Consider the following 21,216-nt stretch of genomic DNA (forward strand, 5'->3'; position numbering starts at 1 on the left):
ACACTAAATTGACGAGCCCACAGAGCTTACCTTTCTCAGTCTCCTCTCCTTCTGAAACTTTTGTATCATCAGTTCGATGCCTCCTTTCTCCTCCCTTGTTTTCGTCTGCTTCTTCCTCGGTCTCTTTTGTATTTATTTCACTGCTTTGTATCACCAATGTTTAACTGAAGTGGGCGGTTGCGAGTCAGGAAGCGAAGAAGTGATCCATGGTCGAACTCCACAATTTTCCCTCTCTCAAGCTCTCCGTGTCGGAACAAGCACTGGGATTGCTGCAGCCACTTTCCCTTCAGGTCCTGAACATTTCTCCGTCTCACACGCAGTCATGCACGCACACTTGATTTATACACAGTAGCACTTAAGTCACCCGCAATCTCCCTCTGTTTCTCATTCACACACAAAGAGAAACAGAATACTCTCTCCCTCTTACACACTCAGTCCCTCTCAAACGCGCACACACACACGGACGCAAGCACAAGCAACGCACACGCGGCCTCACCCTGTGCCACCACTGCTGCTTTTGATGCTAAACATGAACCCCTGAGGTGGGATGGCCAGCTTTCAAACATTGCCTGAACTGAAAAGGCTCTGGGCCGAAATAACCCCTTTTCATTCTGCTCCGAAGCGCGACATTAGCCCTATCAATGCCCTCTTATCCCGACAGCTATAGCACCTGTGTATCTGTTTAATGTACTGTGCACTCTGTAGCCTCCTTTCTTTAACATTGAAATGTATAGAGAGTACAGAAAAAGAAAGAAAAAAACTTTCTTCCTTGTACAATGGTGCCTTTGAGGCCTGTAAAAGCAGAGTTCTTACCTTCTGGCTCCTCGGTGTCCCCAGCTTCCAAAAGGCTGTTAAAAGAGAGAAAAAGAGCAAGAGAAGACAAATGAGGTCACACACTGAGATATGTGGCAAGGGGACAAACCATGACATGGTTTCACCTGCTAACACACAGGCATGCCAGGGTTTCCATCAGCCAGTTTTTATTCCCCTTTTTGTGGAATAGTTTCATATCAATAATGTTTTTGTTTCTCAAAATCTAGAAGTTAAAATTCTAATAATGTGAGATAACCAGCCTGAAAATCGTCAGCGAATGTACTCTCCAAGGTGTTCAGTAGGGATGCTGGTCCATGTTGACTCCAATGTTTCCCACAGTTGTGTCAAGTTGGCTGGATGTCCTTTGGGTGGTGGACCATTCTTGATAAACATGGGAAACTGTTGAGCATGAAAAACTCAGCAGCGTTGCAGTTATTGACACAAACCAGTGCACCTGGCACCTACAACCATAGCCCTTTCCAAGGCACTTAAATCTCATCTTGCCCATTCACTCTCTGGATGGCACACATGCACAATCCATGTCTCAGAGCTTAAAAATCCTCCTTTAACCAGTCTCCTCCCCTTCATTTACACTTGATTGAAGTGACATCAGTAAGGGATGGTGGCTTTCACCTGGATTCACCTGGTCAGTCTGTCATGGAAAGAGCAGCATGTGTTCTTAATGTTTTGTACACTCAGTGTACAATGTAAATGGTGAATAAAACAATGAATGTGCAAGAATTGACGAGAGAGAGCGGAGCCTAAATCCTTGCCACACACCCCTCCCCTTCTTGTCTCAACATTCTAAATTATACCCAAGACATTATCTTCACACATATTTAAGATGCTTTTCACTGACAGCCGCAACTCAATAGTCAGCTAGGCCTTCCCAAATAGACATAGGCCTATGAGCACAGCTATTTATTTTTAAAGAAGCTAATGATCCTCGATTCCTCTGTGGCTAAGTCATGCATTCTGGTGAAGTATTTTGAATTACTTTACTCATTTCTGTACAGACAGGAGGAATTATTTAACTATGGCACCCAAATAATAAAATGTACTTCCCTATTGGACCCATCGCTGTTCCATTTCTCTCCTGTTCTATTGGCTTTCATCTCAACTTTCTTGTCCAGATGCCAAAGGGGCAATCCTTGTCATATTAGCAACCCAGGTTTCTAACAGAGATGTTCATATCGGTCACATATGGAACCGCTAGCATGTGCACTGTTTAGAATGGTGTTTTCCCTCTAATTGCATTTTGGCAAATGTTTGAAAATGACGTTTTATTGGCTGCTTCATTAAATTAGTTGCATGTTCTGTTAAGATGAATTACCACAATCTAAATGTGATTTCAGTCATTCTGAGGACCGTGGGTGGATGCTGGGGCTGTCCCAGGCTAAACAAAATCTTGGTCGACCAAAAGTTGCCAGAGATCGAGATAACTAGAAAAAAAGAAAAGGAAAAAAACAGAACCTGACCCAACTAGCCTCCTCCTCTCAGCTTTTGCAGATTCTGCCATTACTCTCCTGAAGTTTCCGTTAATAGGCTACACGAGGAATCTGCAACATTTCTCATGTGGAATGCCAATTTATCTGATCATTTCTACCAATCTGCGTGCCAGCTATGGTTTTCATGTGCAAATTTTCATTTCATTTAAATGTTTAATAAGGTCTTTATATCTCAAAATAATTACTAATAGTTGACTAATTGGGGTCAGCCCTAGTGAACGCCCTAATGGATTATGCACCCAATGCATATGGGTCTGATAAATGGCTGGTAAATTGAAGTCTTACCAGTCACATTGTCTGGCACCATATTTTCCTAAGGGAAACCCTGAGGCACGTACAGGTACAGGCACACACAAAGGATCACATAAGGTCATAAAGACATTTTGATAACTTTCCCAAAATCACAAGGTTTTTCCAGCAATCCCGGTTGGAGGGCTCCCGCAATCATGAAGGAATAAGCATGGAAGGTAATCCTCCAACCGGAATTTTGCAAGCCTACATCCACGTGATATCATAAATCTGAGAACTGTTAGAAGGCTACTTACCGTCGCCTCAATTTTCAATTCAACATTAATACACAGATGTTAGAAAGACTGCTCACATTGTGTATCCATGCACACCTACAGTCACATCACTACCCATAATAACAGCGAAGCTGAACCATTTGAAGACAGATGTTCATCTATAAGTAATGGCCTTTAAATATGGATGGAAAACAGCTGATGTGGGGACGGATGATGATGTAACACAAGGAAGGAGCTGATTTTAACACAAAAAGAACCTGGAGGGGAAAGCTGAGTAATGGGGAAAAGGGCACAGTGGAATAGAGGGTGATGCTGAGCCACAAAACGGTACACTGCAACAACAACTAGGCTGGTATCTAAGTAAATTGACCACAGCAAGGAAAGCTTTTTTCACTAAAACTAACTGATTTAGCAACTGGTTGCATGCCCTTGCACACAAACACACAGCTATGCTATATGTTATGCGTCTCTACACTTGAGCTCGGTACAGTGGACTAGTGGCTCTTCCTTGAACCCTACCATTGACTCGCTGTGACGTCGCTGGCGGTCACCGGCTGCGTCCGAAAACGACCGCTAGCCATGCGGCTCCCTTCAGACACCCCCCTTAGCAACCGGAGGGGTCGGCGACGCGCGGTTGACCCCGCCCCTGGCTTGACTGGCGGGTGAAGGGGAGGGGCCACGACATGCAGCATGTCCATGCTAGAGTCCAAACAGAAGAACAAGAAGAAAAAGGAGAAGAAAAAAATAAAGAATGACAGAGAATGAAAGATGAGGGGAAGTAGGAAAAAAATGTGAAGAAAAACAGACAGCCAGAGTGAACCAAAGAAGTCATAAATCAAACACTTATTTCAGTGTTTCCCCAACTCTGGTCCTCAAGTAACCCCAACAGCAGGCAGGTGTGCTTGTCCAGGGATACAAACAAAATGTGTGCTGTCGGGGGTACTGAAACACTTGTCTCTAAGGATCACGCAGAGATTGTGATGCTCTCAGCTGCCAGACAGACACCATCTTCGATAACCGTCACAAAGCCTGACTGATAATTGTGTTAGTACAAAAGGGCCTAGTGCATCGCTCTCCAACCCTGTTCCTGGAGAACGTACAAGACAGTAGCTCTCCGGGAACAGGGTTGGAGAGCCCTGGCCTAGTGAATGAAAAGGGGAGGGGGGCATCTTTAGATAACGAAATGGAATGCAAATTGGATAATGTTCAATAATTCATTATTGCCCTGAACATGCATGAAAGGTCAATTTTATTCCGGATGGGTTTTACTAGTGAGGATCCAGCAGTACCCAATGATTTTAGAAAATTAGGCTAATTCGTGACTGAGCATGATGTATTATCTCAGGGGGGGCGGGGTCAATGGACAATACTACTGAGCCCGTATTCAAAAATATTCTCAAGATTAGTAAAATCAGGCCCTCCCTATTCATTATAATCTGAAAGGCTAAATATTTTCTGCAACACAAACTCTGTGAAAATGGGCCCAGATCTTTGAGGTTCCTAGATCCTCTTCTTCCACTGCTTCAGGAAGTCCCAAAGAGGTGATCTGCCTGCTACTTTGCAGATAGTTTTGTCTTGTCAACATATTGGGCCAACAGACATAAATAATGACATACTTGGGATGTGCATCTTTCCATTTCAAGACAATTCAATACGCATCTAGATACATGAGCCCCGATAAGATACAGGAACGATACGTTTTAGTTTGAAAAGATTTGGTGATAACATGTTGCATAAACACATTCATTTTACATTAGAAATTAAAATCTGCTGAGCCTCTGAGCTTTCACAAAGAGTTTCAGTGTGTGTGTAATATATATATATATAAAAACGATGTATGTACTATGCAGGTACCTGAGCTGAGCCATAAGGGAAACTAGGCATCTACCATCCCACTAACCACTAGATTATGGGGTAAAAATGTATCCTGTTTTCTATCCCCCCACTTTGGTTCTGAAATCGTCATCACCCACTAATCATGTTTAAGCTAGTAATGTACCAATATGTTTTGTTAACGAATTAGCTATGAGATAGCCAATTAATATTTATAGCACAACTTTGTATTTCACAACATTTCCTTCACAAATTAGTTATCATTTCCAGTGTACCACATCTGTTTTGTTTTTGTATGCCTCTATTTTGTGGAAAAAGTAACTTTTCCTTTATCTGAATAATTATTCTCTATGACCAATTATTTTCAATGGATTCATTGGCAGATCTTATTTTTGCCACAAGGGGCATTATGCTGATTTCTAGGGTGCTTTTGGCAACAGTGCAGCCTCACAGGCAATATTAATGGCAAAAAAAGTATGTATTTGCACACCTGAAGCTCTTGCAAGAAAATTGGCAGTTCTCAACTGTTAGCAGTCTTTTACTGGTGGTAAGAATGTTTGATTGCCATCATTTTGAATGTCATCATACAGTTCGGCCTATTATTACATTTATGTTATATTTAACAAACAAAACATTGAAATAGCGTTATGTAAGGTAAAGTAAAGATCCAAACCTGTCCATGCATCAATAAAGTAAAATACGGTTTACCGCCAAGCCTGGAGGCCAGTGTCTTTGGTTAATCTGGAATTGAATCACTCCCAACACCACAATTACTGGTGTTTACTACAAGCACTGCATGGGTTTAAAAAGCACAAAACAACACTTGGCCGAGGAAGAGAGGTTTGACCACCCACCCCACTAGGCTATACCAGACAACAACAAAAAAAATATTGGTAGACCGAGAGTCATCTGTTCTTTCGACCAATCGATTGGTAAAAAAATGTAAACATGTATTTTTCCTTATATAGACACAACCTGTTTGAATAAAGTCAACTATATGTAGGCTACTGAGCTTGTCTGATGCTTTAAGCACTGCAAATAAAAATGAAGACACAGAAATGACTAAAGAGGGAGCCAAAGATCAATATAGCCTAACTAGTAGAAGATAAAAACCTGTTCCCAATCTCCACCTCCCGCAAACATTGCAGCCCGCAGGTGGAAAATATGCTGATAAAAATAAATATCCTATAAATCACAGCAAAGAAATTTAAACATTGTATCAACTATTAACTTGGTTCAGACTCGTGCTAGCAGACTTGCAACATTGTATAAAAAATTCAGGGCCCACAGAGTTTCACACTGCAGTGAGCTCCTGACAGACAGACACAGCTGTAGGCTATTTGCACAAGGGATAAGTAAATCAGGTATTTTTTGACGTAAGAGCATGATTTTTCCCCTCCTTTCATTCCGAGCAGTTATCTAAAGGGAGAGAGATGGAAATATTTTTCACATAGGCTACACTGAGGAACTATTGTCATTCTCAGTAGATGTAAAAAATAAAACATAAAAAAACAGACTGTTTTCCTGATATTTGAGGCAAAGAAAAAAGCTCCACAGTGATGGTGAGTTAAGACAATCAGAAATAGTATCAGATCCCCAAATGGGCACATTTATAAGTCTACATTTGCACGCAGGCCAGGTAGACTAGGCCTACTTCTATGTGTAAAACAGGTACGTGGCATTTACTCAAGATTGACAGGAGTGCGCCAAACAAAAGACAATTAATAAATTGACAACTGGTAAATGGAATGAAATCAACCAAAACGTTCTCACAACTGTATCCTAGGTTGTGCGCTCCGCAAACAACATGTCCACTCCTACAATGACAACGGTAAGACTGTAATAATAATAATATATTGAAGGCATTAACAGAAATGACCATAACCAAACAAGCATTATAGATTAGAAATTATGGGAATTAAGGGTAGGCTAAATGTACTACTGGTGATACTAGTGTACCATCCCCGCTTCCGGATTAGTCCTCTCAGACAGGCGTGAATAAGACTCATGAGGCATACATTTCTGTTTATATTGCCACTGCTCGACAAAAAAAAAAAAAAAATTGGTCCACCAACAGCCTATCGACCAAACAATCGACCAGTCGACTAAATGTGGTCAGCCCTACCACCTACACAAAAATAAAGCATGGTCCGTCTTTCACCTTCTACTCCAGAACAGATAAGATAACTAATGGCTTCCTTTAAACCATTCCACTTTTAGACAACCACAGTCAGAGGGTTCAGTGAATGTGTGCAAACCAGCCTGACCCTAACATCTGAGCATACCTGAACAACAACAACATACCTGCCTTACTTAACACCCGCAAACAAAAACAACAATGTTACGGTGTCGCACTGGAATATGTTCCGGAATTCTTCCAATGGCATTGAGTACACCACATCAGTCACTGGCTTTAACAACAAGTGCATTGAGGACGTTGTGACTGTACGTACATACCCCAACCAAAAGCCATGGATTACATGCAACATTAGCACTGAGCTAAATGGTAGAGCTGCCGCTTTCAAGGAGCGGGACTCTAACCCAGATGCTTATAAGAAATCACGCTATGCCCTCAAACGAAACATCAAACAGGCAAAGCGTCAACACAGGACTAAGATCTAATCATAATACACTGGCTCCGACACTCATCCGATGTGTCAGGGAATGCAAACTATTACAGACTACAAAAAGGGAAGCACAGCCGAGAGCTGCCCAGCTGCCCAATTTGCATACCGCACCAACAGATCCATCTATTGCACTACACACTCACCTTTCACACCTGGACAAAAAGGAACACCTATGTGAAAATGCTATTCATTGAATACAGCTCAGCATTCAACACCATAGTGCCCTCAAAGCTCATCACTAAGCGACAGGATACTTGACTTCCTGACGGGCTGCCCCCAGGTGGATCTGTTGGTGCGGTATGCAAATTGGGCAGCTGGGCAGCTCTCGGCTGTGCTTCCCTTTTTGTAGTCTGTAATAGTTTGCATTCTTCAACACGGGTGCCCCTCAGGAGTGCATGCTCAGTCCCCTCCTGTACTCCCTGTTCACTCATGTCTGCACGGCAAGGCACGACTCAAACACCATCATCAAGTTTGCCGATGATCACCGACAACGATGAGACAGCCTATAGGGAGGAGGTCAGAGACCTGACCATGTGGGGCAAGGACAACAACCTCTCCTTCAACGTGATCAAGACAAAGGAGATGATCGTAGACTACAGGAAAAGGAGAACCGAGCACGCCCCTATTCTCGTCGAAGAGGCTGTAGTGGAGCAGGTTGAGAGCTTCAAGTTCCACATCACCAACAAACTAACATGGTCCAAGCACACCAAGACACCAGGCGGTGTCAGAGGAAGGCCCTAAAAATTGTCAGACTCCAGCCAGTCTAGTCATAGACTAATCTGCTACCGCACGGCAAGCAGTACTGGAGCGCCAAGTCTAGGTCCAAGAGGCTTCTCAACAGCTTCTACCCCCAAACCATAAGACTCCTGAACAGCTAATCAAATGGCAACCCAGACTGTTTGCATTGCACCCCCTCTTCTACGCTGCTGCTATTCTGTTATTATCTATGCAGTCACTTTAACTCTACCTACATGTACATATTGCCCCCGCACATTAACTCTGTACCGGTACACCCTGTATATAACACCGCTATTGTTATTTTACTGCTGCTCTTTAATTATGTTATTCTTTTAGCTCTTACTATTTTTTTTTTTTTTTTTGGGGGGATTTCTTAAAACTGCATTTTTGGTTAAGGGCTTGAAAGTAAGCATTTCACTGTAGTATTCGACACATGTGACAAATAAAATTTCATTTGATTCAACAGCATGGGCCACAAAGAGACTTGGAGATTAGGTCAGAATGTGCGCTAAGACTTTTAAGCGACCCGCAAACGCGACAACACCCTCAAGCTTAATATCTCCGCATAACTACACTTTGACTGCATGTGAAGAAACATGTAAAATGCCACAGGTCTTCTGGGAGGGCATTGCAACATAATACAATGAGTGCATGCCTTTCCTAATCAACATGTAGTAAGGAGACGATAAGATCTGACGAGCAGTCAGTCAGACGTATCTAGTTCAATAAGGAGGGGGCTGGAAGCTTTGGCACAAACTACGGTGCATGTTCTAACTCATTCAAATTCAACCCCGTACTCTCACTCATTCTCTCCTCTTTGTCTGTCCATCTCCCCCTCCTCTGCTACACTCATCCCCTCAAGCTGCTTGTCAGGAGCCAACAGGCTTATGCACACTAGGCAGAATATTTGGGATGATTACAGGGAAAAGATCCCAAATGGAGGAAAGGACATGTTTTGCTTCATCCATGTGCAGACATCGAGGACAATGATGGCAGCGAATGAGTTTTGCTCCCAGATCTCCACTCCCTATGCAGCATTTCCATGTGTTTTATTCTCGAAAAGGCTAAAACACTCCCATTCCGATGAATAGCTGTAAATTGAACCATAACAAGAAGCTAAGATGTCATAACATGCAGCAAAACATGTCTCAGCAAAAGCATTTGGCATATGTGCCATTTCCCAACTGACTGAATTTGTCAATTTCTGGACATTCCAGAATGGTTCCCTCCAAAAAGGAGTGATATGATAGCAGCATGACTAACCTATCCTGATCTCTTATAAGGAGGGGTGTATGGTGATGAAACACTGACATTGGCAGCTTTCCCCTTAGATTAGTCTCCAGACAGGGTGCCCCAAAGGCCCCTATAGCAACGTCCAACCCTCTGGCAGAACAACTGTCAATTGAAACCAGGTGGGTGGAGGCTGCAAAAGAGCCAGGAGTGGACAAGGGGAATTGACTGGACTCACCTGTGATTAGAGTTAAGCCTCTTGGTGGCAGCAGGCTTTGAGGGGGCAGCTGTATCCAGTTGGGCCTCCTCATCCCCCCCGGTCTCCTGGGAGGACTCGCTGTCAACAGACTCTTCGCGGTCTTCCATCCTACTCCTGGAGGCCCGGCTAGATAACGTCTGCTCGGACTTGGAGCTTCTGTCCTCCGGCTTCTCTTTCTCAGAAGTCTCACCAGCTTTCCTTTCCCTCCTGGTGTATTTAGAGCTGACTTCCTCAGTGTTTCCGTAACGCTCCGCCAGCTCTCTCCTCCTCTCGGCTTTGTAGCGGGCGATGCGCTCAGCCTTGGTCTCCAAGGCAGAGTTCTGGATGGTGTCTACCGCATCCATTTTGTTGTGCCTCCTTTTAAGTCCTCTCGCTTCACTCAATATCTGGGGGTTTGAGGAGCCTCCTCTCCACTGGACACCAGGAGTCACAAGAGGAGTCACAAGAGTTGTTCAGACGTTGATGGTTTTGCAGTTGGTCTCCCCTCGAAGGATGATGGACCACGTCATTAAAATCATCTCACTGTTGAAACAAATCAAGAAAGACAACGTTTATATTGCAACAAGCGAAAAGGCTATGTGAGACTTCCAAACACACCAGGACTGGGCCATTAAGATATATACAGTCTCTGCTGGGTGCAATGGGAACTGGATGTAACTGCCTGGATAAACAAGAGCCCAACCCTGCCTAGCTCAACCCCAGCTAATGAACCCCCGGTGAGAGTGAAGTCAGCCAACTCAGCTCAAAGACAATTCAGGCCCCACAGCAGACTGCCGCACCGAGACTCTCACATAACCTCTCAAGGATATTTAATCCCCTCACATAGAGGAAAAGGGAGAGGGAGAGGAGAGAGAATCAGCAAAAGAGTGGGAAAACAGCCGTCCAGCAGAAATTCTCAATCTACAGTTTCTCAACATTCAGTTAACTGGAGGCAAATATCCTTGCTTAATCTGGACTTGAATGGCATCCAACGCTACAAATCATTCCATGTTTACTACGGCAAGCACTGCACAGGCTTACAAAAACAGCAAAAGCCACTTGGCTTAAGAGACGTTCCACAATTACGGACGCAAATAAACTCACACCAGTAAAAATCCACACAACCAAGTGAACCATCGGCATGCCCAGAACACTATACACAAAGCACAAAAACACCCCAGGAGCTGGAGAGAAAGTAATGGGTATGTGGAGGTATGTTTATATAAGTGGGGGCAGGGACCGGGGGTTAACGTAACGCTCTGGGATCCCTACAGTAAAGGGGCAAGGGGTAATTTAGCACATCTGGGATTGCACATTCAATAGCGCTTAGTCAGGAGGGGGAGGGGGTAATAGAGAGGGGGGAGAGTAGAGAGGCAAGGACTCTACAGGAGAGAAGAAAGAGGGGGAAGAAAGTGTGGGGGTAGGGTTGTGCAAGAGGGGAAGGGGGAGTCAGAGGAAAGTAGTTGGGATGAGAGAAAAGAAGAGAAAGGGAGAGGGGTTGCAGAAGGGAGAAGGTAGTGGATGGAAGGGGGAAAACAGGAGAGGTGGGTGTCAGACTGTAGAATATTGGAAAATCGATAGTTACATATTGGGATATTATTTGACAATATACCGTATTGACAATATCACAATATAATTTTTGCACTAGTTGCTGTACCCGCATCAAAACTCTACTTTTAAATAGGGAGTCTATTTGTTCTCAGAACTTTTATTTCCAAGACTGATCAAAACTTGTTTTTTCATGGCTCTTTTGTCCCTCTGCAGCAGTCATACTGTATGTTGAGCAACATATTTGGAACATCGAATCACAATACATATATAGAATAATGAGTATCATGAGAATCGTAATACATATCGTATCGTCACCTAGGTACCGTGATAATATCATACCGCGAGGTCCCTGGCAATTCCTTGTACTACTAGAGTAAATTAGCTCAGTCTTGGGGGGACAATTTCTGTAATGGTGACAGGGGTTCATAAATCTCCCAATATACACCAACCACCAGCAGAGCCAAATAGTGGACCAAGAAATTACACCCCCCCCCCCTTCACTAAAAAATAAGACTGGGAAATATTACTCAACAAATCTGTATGTGTGTGAGCAAGCATGTGTGTGTCTAACTTCACCTTGACCTCACCCTCCTCCACCTATCAAACTGTTGTTGGAACAATGAGGACCACAATACCTCCACTGGAACAGCTTGAAGACATCAGCCGAACAAACCCATACTGTGAAAATCTGCTGGACGAAAACTAAACTATTAGCTGACCTTGTGTAGGATTTGCTGCCAGGTTCTAGCTACAAAGAGACATTCACAACAACCAGCCATTCAGTGACCTACAGTGCCTTCAGAAAAGTATTGACACCCCTTTACTTATTCCACATATTGTTGTGTTACGGCCTGAATTCAGAATGAATTATAGATTCTCTCACCAATCTACACACAATACCCCATAATGAAAAAGTGAAAACATGTTTTCACTGGACAGAAGACCTGGAGTTTGGAAAAAGGCACGTGAAGGACTCCGAGCATAAGGCAAAAATATGTGGTCTGATGGGACAAAAATGTTACTCTTTTGCCTAAATGCAAAGCACTATACCTGGAGAAAACCAGGCACAGCTCATCTAACGCCATCCCTACTGTGAAGCATGGTGGTGGCAGCATGATGCTATGATGATGCTTTTCAGCAGCAGGAACAAGGAGACTGGTATTGATAGAGGGAACAATGAATGGAACCAAATACAGGCAAATCCTTGACGAGAACCTGCTTCAGACTGCAAACGACCTTCGACCGGGGTGAAGATTTAAGTTCCAACAGGACAATGACCCCAAATATACAGCCAAAGCAACGCTGGAATGGTTTCAGAACAAGAATACGAAAGTCCTTGAGTGGCCCAGCCAAATCTAAGACTTGAATCCCATTGAAAATCTGTGGAAAGACTTGCTGTTCACTGCCGCTCCCCATCTAACTTAACAGAGCTTGAGAAACTCTGCAAGGAAGAAAATTCCTGAATCCAGATGTGCAAAGCTGATCCACACACACCCAAGACGACTCAAAGCTGTAACCACCGCCAAAGACGCTTCAACAAAGTATTGACTCTGGTGTGAATACTCATTTAAAATTTGACATATTTTTATATTTAAAATGTTTAACAAATTTGCAAAAAATTCTAAAAACATGTTATCACTGTCATTATGAGGTGTTGTGTGTAGATGTGTGGGGGAAAATGCATACATTTTGATTTCATGCTGTAACAAAATGTGAAATTAGTCAAGGGGTATGAATACTTTATGAAGGCACTGTAGCATAATAAAAGCGAAATCAATTTGAAGCAGTGCACCTTCCCCTCCCTGCTCAATGTTTCATTCTAGCCTGTGATGATGTAAGGACAAGCGGAATCCCTGGGGTTATTTGGCTTCATGAGTTTACAAACTTGCTCCAACTTTTGATGGAATATTCGGAAACAAAATAGGATTTTCTTGATCATGAAGAAAGCTCTACTTCAGCGGTCGCTAACCGGTCGATTACGATACAAAAATACAAACTCTGCTTACCTGGCAGACCGGGAGATTTGTGGCTAAATCGAGTGCGCTTACTGTGCATAGCTCCAATCACCGTGCCATTAGCTTCCACGACCCCAGCCACAGCAAAGTTTGGTACTAGCCTACGCGAGATTGTATAACCATGACCAGAGAGAGATGGTCAAAGAATACAGCAAATATCTGGTGTTTATGAGTGAGTTATTATTCAGGACTGTCAACACTGTTTTTAATTCAACACTATTGCAAAACATAAAAACACGCTTCTCCCTACTTCCACTGGCGCTGCAGCTGCAATTAATGAGTAGCCAAGTCTATTGATAGCCCTGTATTTTTATTACCATTATTAGCAGCTCGTCATGTCCATTTTAATATCAAGGAATATTTCACTTTATCTGGTCAAAGGAACCATGTGAATTTGTGCATGAGGCAGATGTGGATGAGGTACAACTCGAATTCAAAGTTCACAGTTGTCTTGAAAGCACCATGAATATCAGATGCAGGTTCCATCAGTCAAGCAAAAATAAAGTATTATTTGAATTTATGCTCAGCTGTGCCTCACGAGCACAACACCAACTTACCCATTTTGTTATCAAAGCTCAAGTTTGGAAATATACTATTGCCTGAGAATAATAATATTGGCAGCCCAGGCCAGGCATATAGCCAATATGCTGTGATCGTGTATTAGTCCTGCTGCACAAACCTCATTCCTACAGAACTGTTTTTATTAATGTTAAAATTTTAAAGTCATGATTTATTTATTTTTTTAAATCGGAGCGGTAGATCTCTGCTTGCTTTTTGACTGCAAAAGGGACCTTGACTCAGAAAAGGTTGGTGACCACTGCTCTTCTTGGTGCTGGGCCAGTTAGAGCACTGTATTACGGAGTGTCCTTTGTTTGAGCACCAGATAAAAATCAGTTAGCCTGCTAATTCATCTCGCTTCATAACTCACTACCCTGGGATTCTCCCTGACCGGAGTTGAGTAGATAGTCTCTGGGGTATCGAAAACTCATGCCGCCATTGATTTCTAACTCATCCAATATCAATCCCAAACATAGGCTTATAAATCTCCTAATGAAGGCAACATTTCCCTTGAGGTTTCAATGTTGATTTCGGGCCTCTGAATAGGCTGACGTAATTCAAAGTCATCCCAGAGTCCACTCTGTATTACACTCTCACTACCTATAAAAGGAGTTTTGAATAACACACTAAAGCTTGATCGTGCAGATCGAAAACAAAGAGCCTGCTTTGTTTGGAAGCCGACTTTGTTATTTCAACCGAACAAGGAGAAGAAAATCAAAGTCGTGAGTCATACTGAAGATATTATCACCCCTATTAGGGAACAGTGAACTCACCCAAAGACATGCAAAACATTTATTTTATTTTAATTACCCTTTAGCTTATGGTAATTCAAAAAAATAAGTTGCACCATGGCTGGAGAGCATGTAGGAACATGCAAAGCTAAATGGCACAGAGAAGCTCTCTCAATAAGCCAGTGTCTGAGAGACACTAGAAATGTCCCTGTAAAATAACAGATGTTAGGCTGATTAAAGAAGAAAAACTCCAAATAGAACAGACCTCATCTATTTCCATGAAGTAGAAGTAATGGCTGCGCAAACCACATATCTTTGTTTTGTGGTTTTGTTGAGTGACAACAGTCAATGTGTCCGAAGAGATAAAACCCCAAAACATGGCGTTTCTATGTATTGCAAAATATAGTATTCTATTTATTTTTTTATTCTAAACAACACCAGTCAATCACACCATCATTTAGGCTTGTCTAGATTGGATGTGTAAATATGGCTCTACCATGCCATGTAAACAAAGTACACATCTAGTGTTTGACAGCATGAGTGAGCTCTGACATGTCCTTGCCCCAGGGGAGAGGTTGTGGGCCTTGAGAAAAACCTCTGTCTCAACAATGGCCAAGTGAGTCATATCCTCTTTCATAAATGCACAATTAAATGGCAGCATTGTATTCATCATAAGTTAGGCAACTCTCCAAATCCCTCGGTCTTGTGGGGTGTCGGGTGATGAGGGGGCACTGGTTTTAAGTGGGATCAAAAGGGCAGATTTCCCCTCACATTGAAACTTCAATCCATCCAAAATTTTCTTCCCCCCCGAGTTAACATGCAGCTTTCCCCATCACTCGCAAATCTCAGCAGTTATAAGAGTCCACCTTTTTGACCTTGTGGGAGATCTGTCGACATGCCCTTGAGCAGGGTGTTGATCCTGGTTGCTTCTGTGTGTCGCTCTGTATGGGAGTCTGTTAGATGAGTAATGTGATGTAGTTGTTGAGTTGCTTCACTGCAAGTATATTGTACGCTTTAAACATTCAATAAAATATGTATTATTATAATTTTTTTAAAGAGTCCATCCACTTATGGAGCTCGTATGCCACATGGGGGTAGACACTACTACAGCCCAGTGGATTAAAGACCCTTAACTCTGAGGGAAGACACTTTCCCCATGATAATTTAAGGTGACAACCCATCCTAAAGTTAATCTACGGTCGCCTTAGCCTTTTGACCTGTAACAAATCCAACAGGTCAGATGATTCACATAGGGAAACAAAATGGAGTGGAGAACTCAATAGCCTGTGCTCTAAATAGGCTTTAAAATCAGAGTCATTGAAAATACAGTTCTTGGTCACATACACATGGTTAGCAGATGCTAATGCGAGTGTAGCGAAATGCTTGTGCTTCTAGTTCCAACAGTGCAGCAATATCTAACAAGTAATCTAACAATTCCCCAACAACTACCTAATACACACAAATCTAAAGGGGAGAATGAGAATATGTACATATAAGTATATGGCTGAGTGATGGCCAAGCGGCATAGGCAAGGTGCAGTAGATGGTATAAAATACAGTATGTACATGTGATATGAGTAATGTAAGATATGTAAACATTATTAAAGTGGCATTAATTAAAGTGGCATTGTTTAAAGTGACTAGTGATCCATTTATTAAAGTGTCCAGCGATTGGGTCTCAGTGTAGGCAGCAGCCTCACTGAGTTAGTAATGGCTATTTAACAGTCCGATGACCTTGAGATAGAAGCTGTTTTTTAATCTCTCGGTCCCAGCTTTGATGCACCTGTACTGACCTCGCCTTCTGGATGATAGCGGGTTGAACAGGCAGTGGCTCGGCTGGTTGTTGTCCTTGATGATCTTTTTGGCCTTCCTGTGACATCGGGGGCTGTAGGTGTCATGGAGGGCAGGTAGTTTGCCCTCGGTGATGCGTTGTGCAGACCGCACCACCCTTTGGAGAGCCGTGCAGTTGAAGAGGTGCTGTTGCACCTTCACCACACTGTCTGTGTGGGTGGACCATTTCAGTTCTTCTGTGATGTGTACGCCGAGGAACTTAAAACCTCCCACCTTCTCCACTGCTGTCCCTTCGATGTGGATGGGGGGTGTGCTCCCTCTGCTGTTTCCTGAAGTCCACGATCATCTCCATTGTTTTGTTGACAATGAGTGAGAGGTTGTTTTCCTGACACCACACTCCGAGAGCCCTCACCTCCTCCCTGTAGGCTGTCTTGTTGTTGTTGGTAATCAAACCCACTACTGCTGTGTCGTCTGCAAACTTGATGATTGAGTTGGAAGCGTGCATGGCCACCCAGTCGGGGGAACAGGGAGTACAGGAGAGGGCTGAGCACACACCCTTGTGGGGCCCCAGTGTGTAGGATCAGCGAAGTAGAGAAGTTGTTTCTGACCTTCACCACCTGGGGGCGGCCCATCAGAAAGTCAAGGACCCAGTTGCATAGGGAGAGGTTGAGACCCAGGGCCTCCAGCTTGATGGGTACTATGGTGTTGAATGCTGAGCTGTTGTCAATGAACAGCATTCTTACATAGGTATTATTTTTGTCCAGATGGGTTAGGGCAGTGTGCAGTGTGATGGCGATTGCTTCATCTGTGGACCTGTTGGGGCGGAATGAAAACTGAAGTGGGTCTAGGGTGGCGGTGATATGATCCTTGACTAGCCTCTCAAAGCACTTCATGATGACAGAAGTAGTCATTTAGTTCAGTTATCTTTTGCCTTCTTGGGTACAGGAACAATGGTAGCCATCTTGAAGCATGTGGGGACAACAGATTAGGAGTGATAGGGAGTGATTAAATATGTCTGTAAACACACCAGCAAGCTGTACATGCTCTGAGGATGCGGCTAGGGATGCAGTCTGGGCCAGCAGCCTTGCGAGGGTTAACAAGTTTAAATGTTCTACTTTTGTAGTCCGTGATTTCCTGTAGACCCTGCCACATGCGTCTCATGTATGAGCCGATGAATTGCGACTCCACCTTGTCCCTGTACCGGCATTTCGCTTGTTTGATTGCCTTGCGGAGCGAATAATTACACTTTTTATATACAGCCATATATCCAAACCTCTTTCTATGGTTAAATGCGGTGGATCGCGCTTTCAGTTTTACGCAAAATACCACCATCCATCCACAGTTTCTGATTAGGGTAGGTTTTAAATGGTCACAGTGGGTACGACGTCTCCAATGCATTTATTTATACAACAGACTCACCGAGTCAGCGTATAGGTCAATATTGTCCTCTGAGGCTGATCTGAACATATTCCAGTCTGCGTGATCAAAACTTGAACGTACACGAGGTTCAAATAAAGTGCAGTCAATCAGTGGTGTAAAGTACTTAAGTAAAAATACTTGAAAGTATTACTTAAGTAGTTTTTTTGGATACCTGTACTTTACTATTTATATTTTTGACAACTTTTACTTTACCACATTCCTTAAAAAAAAAAGTTTCAGTACTTTTTACTCCATACATATTCCCTGACACCCAAAAGTACTCAATACATTTTGAATACTTAGCAGGACAGGAAAATAATTCACACACTTATCAATAAAACATCCCTGGTCATCCCAACTGCCTCTGATCTGGCGGACTCACCAAACACATGCTTCGTTTGGAAATGATGTCTGAATGTTGGAGCATGCCACTAGCTATCCGTAAATAAATTTAAAAAACAAGAAAATGGTGACGTCTGGTTTGCTTATTATAAGGAATTTGAAATTAATTATACTTTTGATACTTAAGTATATTTTATCAATAACATTTACTTTTGATACTAAAGTACATTTCAAACCAAATACTTTTAGACATTTACACAAGTAGGATTTTACTGAGTGACTCACTTTTACTTATGTCATTTATATTAAGGCATCTTTACTTTTAGTAGTACGACAATTGGGTACTTTTTCCACCACTGCTGTCAATGCACCCTTCCCTGGTTTGAAAGTTTACAAAGCAGATACAGAGTTCATAGTTCACAGTGTACATTAATAGGTGCAGGTGATAGTGGGACTGTCGACATGAGTGTGTGTGAGGGGGTGGGGGCAAAAAGGCACAGGATCAGGCTACTTTAGTGACTGGTCTTCGAGATTAAGGACCATAGCAGTGTGCAAAGTTAAGGGGGGTTTGGCCAACAGTGCGGTTTTAGAGGCTATCCTCTTTGCTGGAGACATTTGATTGTTTTAAAGCTGGTTTCCTGCAATTCTACACATTTTGCTATGGCTTATGCCTTATTCTTATGCCATCTCAGTGACTCAAACATTTTAACAAAATAGGGACCTAATGCCATGACATGGGGGGGGCAGCTATGATTTAGCAGCGGCGATGATTTAGCAACTATGCTATTCATGATAATCACAGCTGGTTTACGGATTACAACAGCTGAGTGTTGTAAGAAATTTCTCACCAGCTACTCATGCAACAGCACCATTTCATACAACAAGAACCGTAGAAGGGAGGGGGGTCACAACACGACAGGATCCCATTTCCTAGTCCACCTCACAGCTCACTGGTGTCAATATCTAAACGTGTGAAGAACGGGCCATCTTTGGAAAAACATACCACACCTGGGACCTTGGAGGTTAGCTGCATTTATGAACAAGTTCATGTGTTCATTCTTTATAGTCTGGGACAAGGCCCAGGCATAAAAGCTGCCTTTGGGGCCAAACCACTGACCTGTAGTCCATCAGTCTTCAGATTCTTTAGGAACTCGCATGTCCACACAAGAACATGGGGCAGGAATGCAGCCACCACCCTTGGATCAATTTGGGAGCAAGGGAAAAACTGCTTTGGCTGCATGCATTTCTGACAGTATGCATGTGATAGTCACACTCTTGAAATTAGTTCAAAGGAATGTCAAAACTGGGATATCTCTTCAAAAAGGCACAATTCTGGTTGTACACAAGCTCTTGTCAGTTCATCTATCAAATGATTATCAGTTAGTTGCACTACCCCTTTAAAATCTACCACAGAAACCACAGCTACTGCAAGACATCAGTCTCTAAATGACAGGAATAGCAGCACCAATATTATGAACACTGGCCCTAAATGCTGATTCACTTTAAGTGTCTGGTAACACCTTTTTAACAAGACACTCAATTACCATGTTAGGCTAATGACCAATTGCAGTTCATAACACAAACACTTAATTGACAATGAATTGGTTTAAAGTGAAGCAAATGCACTAACATGTAAGTAAACACTTTTGTTTAAAACAGATGCAAAGCCCAATGCTTTGGAAAGTCTGGAATATCTGTTGAGTGAAAATGCTTGGCAGTTATAAAACTGAGGAAGAGCTCCTAAGCTTAGTAGTTATAGCCTAATAGTGTCCAATCATGTCTTGAGCCATATTCATTCCATGTCATTTCAGCAGGCCAAGCCATGACACCCACCACCCACAATCATTTCAGTGGTTAGAAACATATAAGATTGGCATTCCTGAAACATTTTGTTGAAATGTAATTTGATGTAGGAGAGAGCAGCAGTAACTGCGGCATCTGGTACTTTCGGACTAAATTTATGGTAAATAATGTATGTGGCTTCAATGACAAATTTCTCTGAACCGGGAAGACTGCATAGTATGAAGAAGCAATACTCCAAACTGCATATTCCTACTACTTGTCAGACAGAGAACTGATACTGTATACTGGTTGTTGGGGTGGGATTGGCATAGGGTGTGGGGAGTATGTGGGTGGCTTTTGGCCATGTTATTGGATTACTCATGTCTTACTCATTGGTAGGAAGACGTTTGGTCCAAAACGAATGTTGTATTCTATATTTCTTGAATATTATCTGAATCCTATAAATTAGGCAAGGTCAAATTGGGTGCAATCATATTTGGGGACCTTATTAGATTTTTCTTATTCAATTCAGTCTGGTATGAGAACGGTAGCCCTATCTGCAAAAGCAGGGTTTTTGCGGGAAGCTGAGTATCTTGGATATTGATCTGTGACTTAAAATCTTTGGTGTGACTTACTACCATATGGGCATACTAATGTATAATGGCAGGCCGAGCTGATGACCTCATTTCAAGATGGCTGCTCCATACATTAAGGTTAGCGCTGTGAACCATTAACGAAATATGTCGAAACACACCGAAAGACGGGACTCCACAGATCATGAGAATGTCTTAATTGTCTGCCTGTGACCTACCATTATTGATCACCAGCCCCGAGAGTCAAAATGTTTATTTTACACAACGTTTTCAGCAAACATCTTACAAGGTAAGCTTCGATTTGGTCTGTATTTGAGCTATAGCTACATGGGGTGAGGGGGGGGGGTGATTACATGAATCCTTACGTTGGTAGGAACACATCTAGACTATTGCCAATGTTATTTGATGATGTATCATTTAAATGGCAACATTGAAAACCCACAGTCTTCGTCGACCTGGCCAAGGCTTTTGACTCTGTCAATCACTGTATTCTTATCGGCAGACTCAACAGCCTTGGTTTCTCAAATGACTGCCTCGCCTGGTTCACCAACTACATCTCAGAAAGAGTTCAGTGTGTCAAATCATATTAAACATCTCCAATCCAAAATCAAATCTAGAATCAGCTTCCTATTTCGCAACAAAGCCTCCTTCACTCATGCCGCCAAAGATACCCTTGTAAATCTGACTATCCTACAGATCTCCGACTTCGGCACTGTCATTTACAAAATAGCCTCCAACACTCTACTCAGAAAATTTGATTGCAGTCTATCACAGTGCCATCCACCGTTTTGTCACCAAAGCCCCATATACCACCCACCACTGCGACCTGTATGCTCTTGTCGGCTGGCCCTCGCTACATATTAGTCGACAGACCCACTGGCTCCAGGTCATCTATAAGTCTTTGCTAGGTAAAGCTTGGCCTTA

At 42.8% G+C, this 21,216-nt stretch overlaps 1 protein-coding gene across 3 annotated transcripts in view; it reads right to left on the bottom strand.

Annotated features, from left to right (window-relative positions):
* The window catches only part of svild (supervillin d), a 110,940-nt gene that overhangs the window by 68,653 nt on the left and 21,071 nt on the right, over positions 1–21,216 (bottom strand). For 2 of the 3 annotated variants that reach the window (XM_024387060.2, XM_042305230.1), the window contains exons 2-3: positions 9,512–10,054; positions 814–848 (exon numbers count right to left, since the gene is read on the bottom strand). In XM_024387060.2, coding sequence (XP_024242828.1) covers positions 814–848; positions 9,512–9,876 — 400 coding nt within the window. In that variant the 5' untranslated portion in view covers positions 9,877–10,054. Of the gene's footprint in view, positions 1–30; positions 52–813; positions 849–9,511; positions 10,055–21,216 lie in introns of those variants that run through there. The other variant, XM_024387061.2, reaches the window with a different exon arrangement.

The sequence above is a fragment of the Oncorhynchus tshawytscha genome, linkage group LG24, assembly GCF_018296145.1.
Source record: "Oncorhynchus tshawytscha isolate Ot180627B linkage group LG24, Otsh_v2.0, whole genome shotgun sequence".
Classification (NCBI taxonomy): Eukaryota; Metazoa; Chordata; class Actinopteri; order Salmoniformes; family Salmonidae; genus Oncorhynchus; species Oncorhynchus tshawytscha.